General features: G+C 42.9%; 1 protein-coding gene across 1 annotated transcript in view; it reads right to left on the reverse strand.

Annotated features, from left to right (window-relative positions):
• Positions 1-19,008, reverse strand: part of UBE3C (ubiquitin protein ligase E3C) — a 139,430-nt gene that overhangs the window by 31,494 nt on the left and 88,928 nt on the right. The window contains exons 16-18 of the mRNA XM_033193885.1: positions 16,777-16,874; positions 14,602-14,734; positions 8,833-9,080 (exon numbers count right to left, since the gene is read on the reverse strand). Coding sequence (XP_033049776.1) covers positions 8,833-9,080; positions 14,602-14,734; positions 16,777-16,874 — 479 coding nt within the window. The remainder of the gene's footprint in view (positions 1-8,832; positions 9,081-14,601; positions 14,735-16,776; positions 16,875-19,008) is intronic.

The raw sequence follows: 19,008 nt of genomic DNA on the forward strand, positions 1-19,008 counted from the left end.
GTAGCTGTAGTTTGTTATTCAGTAAGTCTTGTGACTATCCTACAACTTATTATTATCATTATGCTTTTGAAGGACATTTGTGTAGTTTCCAGTTTACGGGCTATACAGTGTTACTATAAACATTCTTTCACATGTATTCTAATGAATATGTACACACTTCTGTTGTGATGTGATGTATTTTCAGCTTTCATATGATACTTTAAGAAGATAATCCTGACATTCTTTTCAACCCATCTGCTGAGGTTTTTGCCTTCACCACGCCACAGAAATCACTTGTCCACTTTGCTAAATGACATGGCCACTTCTCAGTGCTAACCCTTACTTGGTCTAATGGTGCCATCACACAATACCCACCTTTCTCTTCCTTTCAAACACCATCTGTATCTGGCACCTGAAATTCCACCTTTCTGGTTTTCTCCCTTACTTTCCAGCTTCATCTCCTGAACCTCTATTAGTCAATTCTCCACTCTCTGGACTCTAAATCTTGGAGAGCCCTGGGGCTCAGTTCTTCATCTCTTTTTTTCTCTAGTGACACCTACACCCTGTGTGATCTAATTCAGGCTCATGACTTTAAGTACCCTGGGAAAGCTGATGGCTCAGCCCAGATATTGCCTCTGAACTTGAGGCCCCTATCCTCAACTGCCCCCCATTAAGCCTCCATAAGAATGTCTCCCTCCCCACACCTGCTCCTGCCCAGACCTTCCCCAGCTTAGTCAACATGACCTCCATCCTTCTAGTTCTCAGAACAGAACCCAGGCGATCCCCTTACCTTCTCTTGTCCTCACACATCCCAACATCTGATTCATCAGCAAAACTTCTTGAATATGATGACTTCTTACTAGCACTACCACCAGGACGTAGGCAGCATCATCGCTCCACCTGAACGACGTGACACTCCATCTGGTGTCCCAGCTTGAGTGCCTGACCAATGCAAGCTTATACCAAAGCCAAGGAGGCCCATGACAACACAGGCCAGATTCTGCCAGCCCTCTGTTGGTGTCGCCAGGAGTCCCCACTGGCCTGTCTTACTCCAGAGTGTGACCTCCACCACTTTACTTACTGCTGCCTCTCAAAACTGATTTTGAGTCTAGAAACAATAAAATTAACACCATACACCTTCATTTGGCTTTTATTTCATAAAGTTACATTTGCTAAATCTAAATGAATATTTAACTGTTTAAAAGGATTTACATGGGCCCTATTTTATCATTATTTTGAGACAAGGTCTCTGTCACCCAGGCTGGAGTGTGGGGGTGCCGTCATGGCTCACTGCAGCCTCTACATCTCAGGCTCAAGCAATCCTCCCACCTCCGCCTCCCAAGTAGCTGGGACTACAGATACACACCACCATGTCTGGCTACATTTTTTTTTTTTTTTTTAGCAGTAGAGACTAGGTCTCCCTATGTATGCCTAGGCTGGTCTTGAACTCCTGGGCTTAAGTGATCTTCCCACCTTGGCCTCCCAAAGTGCTGGGATTACAGGTATGAGCTACTGCACCCAACGCTATTTTTTAGATTATTTGTTGTCTTTATTGCACAAATAAGAGCCAAAGATAAACAGGAGACTTTAAGTAGGGCCAGCAAGAGTGTGTGCTTCTAACCTTCATGGTGACAAACATGGCCCAGAAAAAAGAGAATGGTCTTGATATCATACTGATCCATTCTCCTCACGAATTTCAGAACTATTTCAAACTATTGCTTGGGAGTGATGAGAAAAACAGGAAGTAATAACTCAACAGTAAGCAAGACTTACTTAATCCTTACTTAATCCAGGGGCAGAAAGAATTTACCTTGTGGTGCTAAACCTACAGTGAGAAATCTTTTTTTTTTGAGACAGAGTCTGGCTCTGTTGCCCAGGATGGAGTGCAGTGGTGCCATCTCGGCTCACTGCAAGCTCCGCCTCCTGGGTTCATGCCATTCTCCTGTCTCAGTCTCCTGAGTAGCTGGGACAACAGGCACCTGCCACCACACCTGGCTAATTTTTTGTATTTTTAGTAGAGATGGGGTTTCACTGTGTTAGCCAGGATGGTTTTGATCTCCTGACCTAGTGATCCACCGCACCCGGCCAAGAAATCTTATTTAGGTGCAGCAATCAACTGAATTCAGGAATACATCTCTCATTTTTACTCTAGAATCTAAACCATTTTTTATTTTATGGTTAATTCTGAAGAAATAAACTTACATAGAAAACCGTCTTGCCGGGTGCGGTGGCTCATGCCTGTAACACCAGCACTTTGGGAGGCTGAGGCAGGTGGATCACTTGAGGTCAGGAGTTCCAGACCAGCCTGGCCAACATGGTGAAATCCCATCTCTACTAAAAATACAAAAATTAGCTGAGCAGCGTGGTGAATACCTGTAATCCCAGCTACTCGGGAGGCTGAAGCAGGAGAATCGCTTGAACCCAGGAGGCGGAGGTTGCAGTGAGCCAAGATTGCACCACTGCACTCCAGCCTGGGCAACAGAGTGAGTCTCAAAAAAAAAAAAAAAAAAAAAAGAGTTTAGGGTTCAAAACAAGGTATTTTTTTTTTGAGACGGAGTCTTCCTCTGTCACCCAGGCTGGAGTACAGTGGCCGGATCTCAGCTCACTGCAAGCTCTGCCTCCCGGCTTTATGCCATTCTCCTGCCTCAGTCTCCCTAGTAGCTGGGACTACAGGCACCTGCCACCTCGCCCGGCTAGTTTTTCGTATTTTTTAGTAGAGACGGGGTTTCACCGTGTTAGCCAGGATGGTCTCGATCTCCTGACCTCGTGATACGCCTGTCTCGGCCTCCCAAAGTTCTGGGATTACAGACTTGAGCCACCGCGCCCGGCCAAAACAAGGTATTATACAAGAGAAGATCTGCCCCTTTAAGGACTAAGGCAACTGAAATGACTAGTATTCACCTCAATTTAGATGTTTAAAGTTTCAGCAAATTCAGTGAGCATTTTACAAAAGGATGCTAATGATGCAGAAAAAGAAACTTTCCAACTTTTGAAAATCTCAAGATAAACTGTTAAGCGCCAAGATTATACTACATAATACAATAAATGCACACTGAATTCTACTGCAATAAAAGATTATAAACCATGCTGAAGTTATACAATCTAATTAAAATTTTCAAATATATAACCAAGATAATATCAAATAATCTGATTTATAGGCATGCCATTCCAATTAAATCAATATTCTAAAGCAAGAAAAAAAGCCATTTTCAAATAGAATTCAAATATGATAAAGGCTTAGCCTCAATAAATATTCTGAACTTAACTGGCTTAAATGGACCTAGGTGCTTCTATCTGTAAAAAAAAGTTCAAGATGACATTACCACATCCTTGGGCTGTTTATTTATTCCCTGTCTGCAGCCTGATTTACAGGCGATAAAATGCAATCATGACCCACACCAGAAGCAACAATCATTTGCTAATGGAAGTTTTAATTGAGAAGTGGCCAGTGACAGGAGGTAACTCTCCCTCTGTGGGATCACTCCTGAAGACCCCTTTGTACTTTATCACAGTAAACAATCACTAACATATGCATTAAATAAAATTTAAATACATTATGACCCAATAAATATCATAACCAATCAATATACAATTTTCATCTCTTAAAGACATAATGTTCAGGTACCACACTATTAGTTGTTGTACTATTACACTTACTTGGATCTGAGCAATTTTTAGCATGTTAGTACAAAGTTTAACTTTGTGATCAGATGGTTATCAGATGTTGTGGAAGTTGGTAACCCCTTGGGAATTTCCATGCAGAAAATAATGTAAGGAGTCGGCCGGGCGCGGTGGCTCAAGCCTGTAATCCCAGCACTTTGGGAGGCCGAGGCGGGCGGATCACGAGGTCAGGAGATCGAGACCATCCTGGCTAACACGGTGAAACCCCGTCTCTACTAAAACATAAAAAAAACTAGCCGGGCGAGGTGGCGGGTGCCTGTAGTCCCAGCTACTTGGGAGCCTGAGGCAGGAGAATGGCGTGAACCCAGGAGACGGAGCTTGCAGTGAGCCAGGATCCAGCCACTACACTCCAGCCTGGCGACAGAGCAAGACTCCGTTCAAAAAAAAAAAAAAAAAAGAAAAGAAAATAATGTAAGGAAAGTCTTAAATATGTGAAACTAAGTTAACTACCATCCTCAAACAACTATAGTTTTGTTATTGGTCTAAACTTTACTATTTTAAACAGCCTTAATAAGATATAACTTACATAAACTTCATTTGTGGAAGAAAGGTTTAAAATCACAAATTCTCTTCCCTGGATCTTGTATAAATATATACACATTCCAAAGTATAGTACTATACAATGACATCATATTCAGAATAATTTCAATTATAAGCAATATGTCAATAAACAAAGGAGAAAATGAGTTTACCCTCACCAAACTTACATAACTATTAGCTTCCACATTAATCAAGACTGGATGATTTATACATTCAGAAAGAAAAAGTAGTATATAATCTTAAGGTTTAATTCATGCAGATAAAATTAATGCTCTATCTTCTGTAGCTGCATTGTGTGAAAACCACTAAGTTTAGAGTATTTCAGGTTAGCCTAGCAAAACACTCACCTTTATTTTCACATATATATTATTAAGTTAGAAGGTTCTTGGGCTCATTTTAACAGAAAGAACTATGGGATTGCATTGTAAAGATTTTCTTTTCTTTTTTTTTTTTTGAGACAGAGTTTTGCTCTTGTTGCAAAGGCTGGAGTGCAATGGTGTGATCTTGGCTCACCACAACCTCCGCCTCCCAGGTTCAAGCGATTCTCCTGCCTCAGCCTCCTGAGTAGCTGGGATTACAACAGGCATGTGCCACCACGCCCAACTAATTTTGTATTTTTAGTACAGACAGGGTTTCTCCATGTCGGTCAGGCCAGTCAAGAGCTCCCGACCTCAGGTGATCTGCTCCACTTGGCCTCCTAAAGTGCCAAGTCGGACACAAGTGTGAGCCACCGTGTCCGGCCCATTGTAAAGATTTTCATACAATGAATTATGAAATGTACATCCTCCAGAGGAAGCTGAAACTGAGAAGTAGGCTGTGTGACCATCAACAAAGAGAGAGATGCTATCCGCAAACTGACACCAAAGCCAGCTCACAAATCAACATCAAATCAACACCTGAAATCTGCCACCTGAAATATGGTGAGCCTGAAGATGATGATATAACACAAACCGTTACGGTAGTGAAGTCAGGCTGGAGCCCTTTCTCAAACCTGAAGAGCACTTAAAATCACTGGGAGTCTGAACAAAGAAATAACTGGGGCTATGACAATGCATTTCAAAGAGACACAAATAAAGGGGAATTATTCTATATCCAGGATAGACTGATTCCTTCCCACCACTCCTGCTTAACAAGGCTGCGGTTCTACTCTCATTTGCTATAAATAAATACACACATACCCCATACTGCAAAGCTACAGTAATCAAGACCATACTGCATAAGGGCAGACCCACAGTGTTAAGTGTACGGTCTACTAATTTTCAACAAGGGTGCCAAGAACATGAGGATGCCTAACTCATACAATCTACAAAAATTAACTCAAAAAGGATCAAAGACCAAAATGTAACAGCTAAAACTACAAAACTGTCAGAAGAACATACAGGTGGAAATCTTTGTGATTTTAGGTCAGGGAATGGATAAGACACCAAAAACAAGCAATAAAAGAAAAAAAACACATTAGACTTCAAAATTAAAAGTGTTTGTCCTTCAAAGGAAATCATCATGAAAGTGAAGAGACCACCCAGAGAAGGAGGAAAACACTTGCAAATCATTTATCTGACAATGTTTCAGCTTCCTCAGAGAATATAAATTTCCTAACTCATTGCATTTCAGGGACTTAATAATAAAAGACAATCCAATAAAAAAATAGGCAATGGACTTGAATAGACATTTCTCAACAGAAGTCATGGAGCACCTGAAAAGATGGGTAACATTATTGGTCATCAGGGAAATTAAAACCACAACGAGATACCAATTCCCACCCACTAGAATGGCTGTAATGAAGAAGACAACACTAAGCAAGTGCTGACAAGGATGTGGAGTCACTGAAACCTTCACAAATTGCTGCTGGGATTGTAAAAGGTTGCAGACACTTTGACGTGGAGTACTGTACGACCTAACACTTTCATGTCTAGGTATATGCCCAAGAAAAACGAAAAACCTATGTCCAAATAACAGCCTGTATACAAATGTTTGTAGCAGCATTATTCAGAATAGCCAAAAGGTGGAAACAGTGCAGACGCACCACTGCACTCCAGGCTGGGATGAATAAGTAAACAAAATGTGGTGACTGGGTGTGGTGGCTCACACCTGTAATCCCAGCCTTTTGAGAGATTGAGGCATGAGGACTGCTTGACACCAGGAGTTCAAGACCAGCCTGGGCAACATGGCAAGAGCCTGCCTCTACAATAAAATGAAACAATTAGGTGTGGTAGCAAGCAACTTTTACCACAGCTGAGAGGCTGAAAGCAGGAGGATTGCTTAAGCACAGGACTGAGCTGTGTTTGCAGCAGTGCACTCCAGCCTAGGTGGCGGTCTGTTTCAAAATGAACAAAACAAACTCCAAAGTGTGGTATATCCATACAATGAAATAAGATTCGGCCCTTAAAAGGAGTGAAGCTCTGACCTATTAGGACATTAATGAAACCTGAAAACATGCTAAATCAAAGAAGCCAATAACAAAAGGTCACACATTTATAGTCGATAAAACAAATGATTCCACTTATATGAAATGTCCAGGAAAAAAAAAAGTCCATAGAGACTGAAAGTAGATAAGTGGTTGGCCAGGGCTGGGGGAGGAGGGGCAGGATAGGGAGTGACTACATAGGGTTTCCTTTTTGGGATGATGACACTGCTTCCAAGTTAGATATTGGTGATGGTCACACAGCACAGTGAATACATTAAAAACTACTGAACTGTACACTTTAAAAGGTTCAATTTTCCATGATGTGAGTTATATTTTAATAAAACTGTTATGTAAAAGAAGTCATAAAAGTACCATCTGTTTTGCAGGCACTGATTTTCAATTAAGCTACTTCTCAAAACAGGCAACTCCATGCACTATGCTTCTCAGAGAACAGAACCATCAATGAGATAAAGAAATTTTATTACAAAGTTGAAAATGACTATAGCTCTGATTAATTCTTACAGAAATTAATAACAATAGCAACATTAACTTCTAATTTATTTATTTATTTTTATTTTTATTTTTTGAGACAGAATTTCGCTGTCACCCAGGCTGGAGTGCAGAGGCGCAATCTTGGCTCAGTGCAAGCTCCGCCTCCCGGGTTCACGCCATTCTCCTGCCTGGGCCTCCCGGGTAGCTGGGACTACAGGCGCCCACCACCACGCCCCGCTAATTTTTTATAGTTTTAGTAGAGACGAGGTTTCACCGTGTTAGCCAGGATGGTCTCGATCTCCTGACCTCATGATCCACCCACCTCGGCCTCCCAAAGTGCTGGGATTACAGGCATGAGCCACTGCGCCCGGTCTTAATTTCTAATTTATTTAAGAATGTTAGTAACAGGCCAGGTGCGGTGGCTCACGCTTGTAATCCCAGCACTTTGGGAGGCTGAGGCAGGTGGACACTTGAGGTCAGGAGTTCAAGACCATCCTGTACAACATGGTGGAAACCCCTATCTCTACTAAAAATACAAAAATTGGCTGGGCGTGGTGGTGCACACCTGCAGTTCAGGAGGCTGGTGCAGGACAATCCCTTGAACCTGGAATGTGGAGTTTGCAGTGAGCAGAGATGACGCCACAGCACTCCAGCCTGGGCAACAGAGTGAGGAGAGACTCCGTCTCAAACAAACAGACTAGCTAATAATAATTCCTGAATACTCAACTTGATAAATGCCACTCTAGCAGGTACAGCTGCGTCCCCGCAAAAGACAAATTCAAATCCTAATCTGTGAATATAACCTTCTATGGAAATGAGGTATTTGCAGATAATCAAATTAAGATGACGTCACACTGGATCAGGGCAGGCCCCAAATACAACGACAGGTGTCCTTATTTAAAAAAATAGAAGGCAATGTTGACACAGACACTCAGGGAGAAGTCCACACTAGAGCAGAGGCAGAGATCAAAATGATGAATCTACAAGCCAAAAAAGGTCAAGGGCTACTGGCAAGACCAGAAGAACGAATTCTTCTAGAGCCTCTAAAAAGGAATCTACACTGCTGCTGACACCCTAAGTTTGGACTTCTGGCCTCCAGAACTGTCCAATAATACATTTCAGTTTTTCTAAGCCCCCCTCCTCACCCCCAAAAGCGTGTGGTGATGTGTTGCAGCAGTCCGAGTAAACTAATAGTCACTAGGCAGTAACTTACTGTCTTAGTACGTTTTGACTGCTTATAATGGAAGACCTGAAATGAGTAATTAATAAAAACTGAAATCCATTTCTTATAGCTGGAAGGCCAGGAGCCCAGGGTCCAGGGGCAGCCCCTGGTGAGGCCTTCTCAGTGGTGGGGACTCTGCAGAGTCCAGAGGCGGCACAGGGCATCACAAGGTTAGGGGCTCCCTCCTGTAAAGTCACCAGGGCCCCTCCCACAATAAACCACTCATTCATTCATGAAGGCCGAGCTCACATGATCTAATCACCTCTTAAAGGTTCCACCTCTCAATACTTGCACACTGGGGATCAAGTTTCAGTATGAGTTTGGAGGGGACATTCAAACCATAGCACCTACTTACAACCATACAAATTTGTTTCGTGCAGTGCTTTTGCAACATTTAGCACCCAAATTTAAAACAAACAGTATTTTATGATAAACTTGGATAACAACCACACATAAACATAAAATGTCAACATCTTTTGGTCCGAGGTCTATTTTTATATGAAGGTTACTTTACCTTTCCAAGCATTCTGCCTAGGAAGTAGTAATGTCTGGCAAAAGAATCTCCCACAAGCATCTGAGCAGCCGGGTTGGGGTACAGAAGCCCTTCATTAGTAGTCTTAAAGAACCCCTGGTTGGGGTTAAATCCTGATTTCAGTAGTTCATTTAAAAACTCTCTGAAAATACCACCACCATCAATGCCAGCTTCATCCAGGCCATGGGCATTGAGCAAGTGCACACGGATCCGCTTTTTCAAATCAGGCTCTGTTCAAAAAAATGGGAAGGTGAGGAGGAAAGATGTTACAAGAAAGCAATAACATCAACTGGCCTTACAGGAAGGCTTGGGGAAGGGGTGCAAGGATCTTAGGGACATGTTAACATAGGACTCAAAACAGCAATGATATTATCATTATTTTTTGAGATAGAGTCTTGCTCTATCACCCAGGCTGGAGTGCAGTGGCATGATCTCGGCTCACTGCAACCTCTGCCTCCATGAACTCTCAGGGAGTTGGTCCTCCAGAGTCTACAGCAAGCTCGTCCTCAACCTGCAGCCCACAGGCCGATGTGGCCCAGGATGGCTTTGAATGCGGCCCAACACAAATTCATAAATTCTTAAAACATTATTTTTTTTTCCTTTTTTTTTTTTGAGACGGGGTCTCCTGTCATTCAGGCTAGAGTGTAGTGGTGCCATCTCAGCTCACTGCAGCCTCTGCCTCCCAGGTTCAAGTGATTCTTCTGCCTCAGCCACCCCGAGTAGCTGGGACTATACGTGTGTGCCGCCACGCCTGGCTAATTTTTCTATTTTTAGTAGAGATGGGGTTTCACCATATTGGCCAGGCTGGTCTCAAACTCCTGACCTTGTGATCCACCCGCCTCGGCTTCCCAAAGTGCTGGGATTACAGGCATGAGCCACCGTGCCCGGCCTGTGATTTTTTTTTTTTTTTTTTTTAAAGCTTATCAGCTATCGTTAGTGTATTTTATGTGTGGCCCAAGACAATTACTCCTCTTCCAATGTGGCTCAGGGAAGCCAAAGGATTGGACAACCCTGATCTATATGATCTTTTAATAGCTGTATTTGGCTGAAAAGGGGGGAAAATTACTGGTTATAGAATTTGCCACAAAGAGTAAATTAAGGCCAGGTGCAGTGGCTCATGTCTGTAATCCCAGCACCTTGGGAGGCTGAGGTGGGTGGATCGCTTTGAGGTCAGCAGTTCGAGACCAGCCTGGCCAACACGGTGAAACCCCATCTCCACTAAAAATACAAAAACTAGCTGGGCATGGTGGCACATGTCTGTAATCCCAGCTACTTGGGTGGCTGAGGCCGGAGAATCGCTTGAACCTGGGAGGCAGAGGTTGCAGTAAGCCAATATCATGTCACTGCACCCCAGCCTGCGTGACAGTCTCAAAAAAAAAAAAAAAAAAGTAAATTAAAACATTGTCTTTCTCTGGGCACAGAGGCTCACTTCTGTAATCCCAGCACTTTGGGAAGCCAAGGCAGGACTGCCTGAGACCAGGAGTCCAAGACCAGCCTGGGCAACACCAGCAAGACCCTTTCTCCACAAATATTAAGAAAAGCTGGGAATGGTGGTGTGTGCCTGTAATCCCAGCTACTCAAGAGGACCACTTGAGCCCAGGAGTTTGAGGCTGCAGTGAGCTATGACTGCACCACTGCACTCCAGCCTGGGTGAAAGCGAGACCCCCATCTCTAAAATAAAAATTAAAAAACCCCAAAAACAGGCTGGGTGCGGTGGCACGAGCCTGTAACCCCGGCACTTTGGGAGGCCAAGGCAGGTGGGTCACCTGAGGTCAGGAGTTTGAGACCAGCCTAACATGGTGAAACCCCGTCTCTACTAAACACACAAAAAAATTAGCCAGGCATGGTGGTGCGCACCTGTAATCCCAGCTACTCAGGAGGCTGAGGCAGGAGAATCGCTTGAACCCAGGAGGCGGAGGTTGCAGTGAGTCAAGATCGCGACACTGCACTGCAGCCTGGGCAACCAGAGAGAAGTTCCATTTCAAAAAGCAAAAACCCAAAACCAAAAAAAACCACAAGGTGGACCAAGTTAAGATGTGATCTGATAAACAGGCTGAAATCAGAGAACAGCTTTGGGGAAGTAAGTGAAATGTCCTTTATCTTTGTGTAAGAAAGTTCTACAGGTGCTTTGCAGAAAAGATAGGGGGCAGGAGAGGCGAGAGTTGGGGAAGAGGCTGCTGCATGAAGTCAGGGGAGGCACCAGCACAGAGCATACATTTGACACTTGCACAGACCCCATGCGCTGCAGCCATCTGTGGGTTTTGGTGCACAGTCACCCACACATATCTGCCCTGGAGCATCTCAAGGGACACATAACCTTTAGAAGCATCCTGGAAAAGGGGTTTAGCAGAATGCCTGATACAGCCTCCAGGCAATCTCCTCAAAACCCTGTTTATCCCGACATTGCTATGTACACATGTCAGTAATTTTGAAGTTTCAGTACCTGGAGTGTAAACAGTCTATGATATGTGTCAAGTAGGGCAAATACAATTGACTGGACTGACTGAGGCTTACAGCCACCACATACCAAGTTCCCATTCACTGAGCAATGGTCGCTGACTGAATGGACAAGATGGGGCCACCCTGCCCAACAGCAGGGATGCAGTGCTGCCTGGCTGTGCCACCCAACCTCTGGGTCAGTGTCCGTGTCACCCTTGGGAATGAGGTAAACACATCTAAGCCATTTGGCTCCAGCTTGCTTTCCTGCTTCTGAAAGAAATTTCCTCTGCTTCAGGAAGAAATGGTAATTCTGCCCATTAAATGAAATAAAATAAAAGTAACCAACCAACAAAAGCAGACAAATGAGGCTCTCCAGAATGATGAGAGCAGGGCGCGGAGCCAGCTTTGCCTCATTCTCACCCAAGAGTCAATGATAGTGTGAGCTCCAGGCCTCAAGGGAACTGTGTTACCCACTTTATAATTCTTACAGCAATCCCATGAGGACATGTGATGATTTCTCCCAATATTCCACACTGCAACAGGGTAGTGCAGTGCAGGCAGGGAGTGCGTGGGCATCCCTGTGAGACCCCAGCCCGTCTCTGCTCTCTGAGCACCAACTGCAGAGGCAGCCATCAGGCTCTCTGCATTTCACTCAGTCAGCTTATGGGTAACAGGGGCGAACATGCACACTTCAGAGAACCGCTCCGAGATGAGGCAGACGAGCATCATAAAGCACGGGTTCGCTTCAACCACTAGATGGTATGTGGAATAATCACATTAGTTGATTATATGTAAATTATTAGTGAAAAACGCACCTCAAACTATTCTCTCACAAGTAAATTAATGATTCTGAGATATCTGACTTTACTAATTTGCCTAGCAAAACACCACATTTTAACACATGGCTTCATCATTCCTATAGTACTTGAGAACATTTATAAAGATTTTAAGCATTACAGTATAAACATTATGAGAAGATTCTTCCAAATCTTTTAACTTCAATGCAATTATTAGCATGCATTTAGGGAGGTGGGGTGTGACCAGTTTTTAAATAATTTTAAAGCTTAAGGATTCATTAGGAAATTTGAGGTTTGTTATAATTGGACAGTAACATCAAATAATCATCTACATGGAGTAGTTTTAAAGTTAATTTTAAATTGCTGGTAAATAAGAAACACGTTCTACTCTGGCTGAAGAGCTTACAGCCCCCTACTTGCAAGTACCCCGCACCACAGCACCTGCGCCCTCGGAGCGCCCCTCACCCACAAACTCAGCTCCTCCCCTACAGGTGCCGCTCCAGAACTGCCTCTTGTAAGGCCCTTCGACGTTCAACTGCGCACTCTTCTCTAAACACTACACAATCATTGGCAAACTCATTTTGTCACATCTATTTTTTTCCCCCTGGGATTCAACCACAAATTGAACAAGCACCTACTGAGCACCGGCTGTGTACACTCAATAAACAATTCCATCCCAAGCTGTAAAAACCTTCAGGGTCAAGTGGGAGAGATGAACATGAAATGTGCTAATAAAAATACAACACAAGAACTATTAAGAATTGAATATAAGGTACTGTGGGACCCCAAAACATCTCTCAATTAGACAATTAGTTAGATTAGGAGTCTCTCATTTACACCAAATATTCTGAAAACACAATCAGATAGGCAAGGGAAGCCTGGCCCTGTGGAGAGGCCGCAGCCTGTGCGCAGACCTGAGCCCACTCGGTCTCAGCTGGTGACACTCGGCATCAGAGGGCCATGGCAAAGATTCAATGGCAACAGTACATTGTGTGAAAAAAATAAAAGCTTGAAATAGAGTAAGGAAACAACTGATGTTAGCTTTCCTCCACTGTTCCAATATTATGACAAAATTAGTTCTTTATGTAGCAATAAAAATTACTAGAAATCAGGTTTCATTTCCTTAGAAGAAAATTAAGTTGCTCCCCTAGAAGAAAAGGCAATTGTCATTTCACACGGGACAACCTATCCCCTTCCAAAAACTGGGTAATATGATTCCATTTTTAATTTTAGATCCGGCCTAAGTTTTCATTTCATCCCCTTGGCACCGACCAACATTGAATTAATGTATTATCATAATCACCATTTTTCGAAGTTAAAACTGCTAATATATTAAAGGTTAATAGCACACAAACTTTGAAGACTAAGTATCAAATATTAACATAAGACAAAATGTGCCAGTGAGCTCCAAATGCTATCCAAATTGCTGTTACAATACAATCCTCCTTTACTAATGGCAGTGTCATTGAAGCACACTTATCTTTTTACAAAGAAACTTAGATTGCAATGGCATTTATTTTAGTATATTTAATTTGGCTTACAATTTCTGATTTTATATAAATATTTATACAAAAACACAGAATGTAAATGGCTGCCATCGAGATTTTTAGAATGACAGCTTGCAAATTAAATTTTGGGGGCAGAAATTGGGAGGTGGGGAACCGGTTACTTTTTTGCCCTTTAAAAATAATTAATATATATATATTTTTTGAGACGGAGTCTCGCTCTGCCGCCCAGGCTGGAGTGCAGTGGCCGGATCTCAGCTCACTGCAAGCTCCACCTCCTGGGTTTACGCCATTCTCCTGCCTCAGCCTCCCGAGTAGCTGGGACTACAGGCGCCCACCACCTCGCCCGGCTAATTTTTTTTTTTGTATTTTTTAGTAGAGACGGGGTTTCACCGTGTTAGCCAGGGTGGTCTCGATCTCCTGACCTTGTGATCCGCCCGTCTCGGCCTCCCAAAGTGCTGGGATTACACGCTTGAGCCACCGTGCCCGGCCTAATAATTAATATTTTTTAAAGGCTTCTGTTGTAGTAACTGTCAATTTTAGAAATATTACTTAATAACACGTCTCCCAAATCTGACTTGCTATACTATTTTTTGAAGACTGGGTCTGGCTCTATTGCCAAGGCTGGAGCAGTAGCACAATCAGGGTTCGACTGCAGCCTTGAACTCCCAGGCTCAAGCCATCCTCCTACCTCAGCCTTTTGCAGAGTGCAGACAACAGGAGCACACTTACATACCCAGATAAGCTCACTTTTTTTTTTTTTTGTCAAGGCAGGGTCTCAGTACGTTGCCCAGGCTGGCCTCTAACTCCTGAGCTCAAGCAATCCTCTCGCCTCAGCCTCCCAAAGTGCTGGGATTATAAGTGTGAGCCATCATGCCCAGCCGCACATTTCAGTTTTTAAGTCATTATGGAACAAGATGATGGACACTAATTTTTAAACAACCACCATTTTCTAAAGCAATTCCCTAGCCTCCACCTGCCAAATAATACATCTAGAGAATTATATATACCATTTTCTGGAGAAAGTTTGTCATAAGCATCTTCATAAATGTAATTTCTTCTTATTGTGACATTAATTCCATCCAGAAATGGACCATCTCCTTGAACTTCTTGCTTATCTGCATAAATCAACCTCTGAAAGATCTAACAAACAAGGAAAGCTGTAAGGTTATTAGGAACAAAAGACCTGTTACAAGCTACCAAAGAATAAATTGCTAAATCTTATCTTTGTATCTTCATAAATTCTGAAATAAATGCTAATAGTCAAGGTATCAAATAGTGATTTTTATCAATCAATATATAGATAATATATAATGTATATCATATTTAAATATTTCAAAAGTTGCTCCTTTGCCCAGTTTAAAATAAACTTTAAAAATCCAGCCAGGCGCTGTGGTTCATGCCTGTAATCCCAGCTACTTGGGAGGCTGAGGCATGAGAATCTCGTGAACTCGGGAGGCAGAGGTTGCAGTGAGCTGAGACTGCACCACTGCACTCAGGCCTGGGTGACAGAGTGAGACTGTCTCAAAAATAAAATAAATTAAAATTAAAATTAAAACCCCATGCTACAGAATATTTTCATTTATAAATCCTTTATAAAAACTTAGGTAGAACAGCTTTGTAAAAGCTGTATACTAACACTAGTAGAAATATCTCTATGACAAAATTCAAATAATCTTTTTGATGTTAAAAATCCAGTAGAGGGAGCTCAGGAATTATGTGAGTGAGTGAGAGAGACAGAGAGAGAGAGAGAGTGTGTGTGTGTGTGTATGCACGCACAGAGACGGTTTCGTGAAGGGACATGAACAGCTTCAAAAGAAACTCTTTTGTTCACCATATAAACAGAGTGTACAGGCCTAAAAAATACACTCTTGAAGCCATTACTGGAGAACGGAACCAGCTAATCTTCAGAAATTTGGTAAAAATAGTTGGCAAATAAAAACAAAACATTTTAAAATTTGGAAACATATATAAACAAAGTTTTGTACATCAAAGACACCAGACAAGGAATTAAGATATTTGTCCATTTCTTTTTTTATAAAAAGGAAAGTGGCGGGTGCGGTGGCTCACGCCTGTAATCCCAGCACTTTGGGAGCCCAAGGCGGGCAGATCACAAGGTCAGGAGATCGAGAGCATCCTGGCTAACACGGTGAAACCCCGTTTCTACTAAAAATACAAAAAATTAGCCGGGCGTGGTAACACGTGCCTATAGTCCTAGCTACTTGGGAGGCTGAGGCAGGAGAACTGCTTGAACCTGGGAGGCAGAGGTTGCAGTGAGCCAAGATCATACCACTGCACTCCAGCCTGGCGACAGAGGAGACTCCATCTCAAAAAAAAAAAAAAAAAAAAAAAAAAGTTGTGTTTCCAGGCCGGGTGCAGTGGGTGATGCCTGTAATCCCAGCACTTTAGGTGAGATGGTGGCTTGCGCCCAGGAGTTTGATGTTGCAGTGAGCTATGATCACAACACTGCTTTCTAGCCCAGGTGACAGTGAGATCCTGTCTCAGAAAAATAAAAATAAAACAGTGTTTCTGATAAGTAACTTAAACATGAATGTATAGAAGCGTATCTTCACAAAAAATTGACATTTTCAAAAACAATGCAAAATATTCTCCCCCCTTTGAGATAGGATCTTGCTTTGTCGCCCAGGCTGGAGTATAAGTGGTGCCATCTTGGCTCACTGCAACCTCTGCCTCCCAGGCTCAAATGATTCTCCTACCTCAGCATCCCGAGTAGGTGGGACTACAGGTGCACGCCACCATGCCCAACTAACTTTTATATTCTTTGTAGAGACAGGGTTTTGCTATGTTGCCCAGGCTGGTCTTACACCCATGGGCTTGATCTGCCTGCCTCGGCCTCCCAAAGTGCCGGGATTACAGGCATTAGCCACTGTACCTGGCCAAACAAAGCAAAATTTAATAGAGAAAAATGACGTTAGACCCTTGTTATAAGAAATCTATAGTGTAAAAGGGCTTTCCACTAGTTGTAACTAAGAAAATACTTTGTTTGTAAAAAGAGGTATCTAGTTGGGTTTTATAAATCATTCTTACTTATTTCAACCTAATGAGAAAAGTATGTTATGTAATCAGCTAGGCACTAGGCACCTTTAGAGATTTCTTTGGTGGGTGTGTTAATTTCTTAACACTAATATGATACGTAGTGACAATAAATAAACCAAATTGCATACCTTTACTCGTTCCTCAAATGGAACCACAAAAGGTAACTCTGTCAAGACGGCAAGCTGTCTTTCCTCAGACACAGACAGCGGCGGGGACTCCAAACCCACTACAACACATTTTAAAACCTTAATTAGTTCACTTGCACTTTCCCTTGCATTCCCACTGACAATTATTAAGGTGAAGATTCATGAAATCATCCTGATTAACTCATTTATCTAAATCTAATTCCATGAACACATCCCCGCCTCAGGCAGACCCATGAGCCATGCACAGTGCAGGATCAGCACAGAAGTCTTCAGTAGCTCCCCAAATACACACCTTGATCGAATATTAAAGATGTCCTAATCAAGAACTACACTTCCGCTCCAGCTGTCTAGCACGTCTCAAGTGCACAGCTAGCCCGAGCACTCGCGGTGAGACCCGAATGCAGCCAGATTCGGCAGTGGCAGGTGCCCCGGCCACCCCCGACCACCTTCATGTCCTTTTCCTCCTCCTATGGCAACAACGTTCCTCCCAGACCAGGCGTGTGTGCATGAGATGGTACCTGGGAGAAGGTTGTATACACAGTGGGCCCCAGGCAGTATTTCATGAATAAACACATATCCCATTCCTTTCCAACAATAAATCATAACTTGGCCTCTTAAAATTCATTTCAAGGAGCTGGGGATGGCAGCTTATGCCTGTAATCCTAGGCTGAGGCGAGAGCAGCCCTTGAGCTCAGGAGTTTGAGAAACTGAGCAACACAGAGAAACCTTGCCTCTACAAAAAAAATTTTTTAAAAAATTAGCTGGGCATGGTGGCACACGCCTATAGTCTCAGCAATGCAGGAGGCTGAGGTGGGAGGACTGCCTGAGACTGCGGAGTTCAAGGCTGCAGTGAGCTGCGACTGCACCACTGCACTCCAGCCTGGTGACACAGTGAGACTCTGTCTCAAAACAAAAGAAAAAAAAGGAAAAAAGGAAAGTGTTACGTGAAGGTATCTTAGACATCATATCAAAAACACAACTTCATTAAAGAAAAAAAAAGGTAAATGGGATTCTATCAAATTTAAAACTTCTCCTTCTTGAAAGACACTGCCAAGAAAAGAAAAAGACAAGCCACAGATTGGGACAAAATATTTGCAAATACATATCTGATAAACCATATCCAGAATAGCTTCGTAAACTCTCAAAATTCAATAACTAAAAAACATGTTCACAGGCAGTGTGCAGTGGCTCACACCTGTAATCATAGTACTTTGGGAGGCCAAGGTGGGAAGATCCCTTGAGCCCAGGAGTTAAAGGTCAGCCTGGGCAACATATACAGATTCCAACTCTACAAAAAAAAAAAATTAAAAATTGGCCAGGTGTGGTGGCACATGCCTGTGGTCACAACTACTTTGGAGGCTAAGGCAGGAAGACCACTGAAGCCCAGGAAGTCAAGGCTGCAGTGAGCTGTGATTACACCACTGCACTCCAGCCTGAGCAACACAGTGAGACTGTTTCCAAAAAAACAAAAGAAAACAAAAGAAAAAACCAAGTTCATGAAAAAGATGCTGAATATCATTAGTTGGCTGGTAAGATACAAATTAAAACCACAATATGATATCATTTCCCATCTTTTATAATGGATAATTTTTTTTTTTAAATACAGTCTTGTATTGTCATCCAAGCTGGAGTGCAGTGGCGTGATCTCGGCTCACTGCAACCTCTGCCTCCTGGGTTCAAGCGGTTCTCCTGCCTCAGCCTCCCAAGTAGCTGAGATTACAGGTGCCCGCCACTCGCCCAGCTACTTTTTTGTATTTTTAGTAGAGATGGGGTTTCACTATGTTGGTCAGGCTGGTCTTGAACTCCTGACCTCGTGATCCCCCACCTAGAACTCCTAAAGTGCTGGGGATTACAGGAGTGAGCCACCGCACCCAACCCATAAAATTCTTTTTAAAATGACAACTGTAATTGCCCGTGAGGACTGGGAGCAACAGGGGCTCTCATTAATTGCTGGTCTGAACACAAAGCGGTGCAGCCACCCTGGAACACAGTTCTGCAGCTTCTCATCAAGTTAACCATCAACTTGCCAAATGTCTCAGGATTCTTACTCCCAGTGAAATTTACTCCATGTCAAACAAAATGTATGTTCACAGAAAAACCTGTACATAGATGTTTATAGCAGCTGTACTCACATTCCCAGAGACTGGAAAAAAAAAAACCAAATGTCTTTCAACGAATTAATGGATTCACAGACTGTGGTGCATCCCCACACTG

This window comes from Trachypithecus francoisi, unplaced genomic scaffold (assembly GCF_009764315.1).
Source record: "Trachypithecus francoisi isolate TF-2019V2 unplaced genomic scaffold, Tfra_2.0 Lachesis_group4, whole genome shotgun sequence".
NCBI lineage: Eukaryota > Metazoa > Chordata > Mammalia > Primates > Cercopithecidae > Trachypithecus > Trachypithecus francoisi.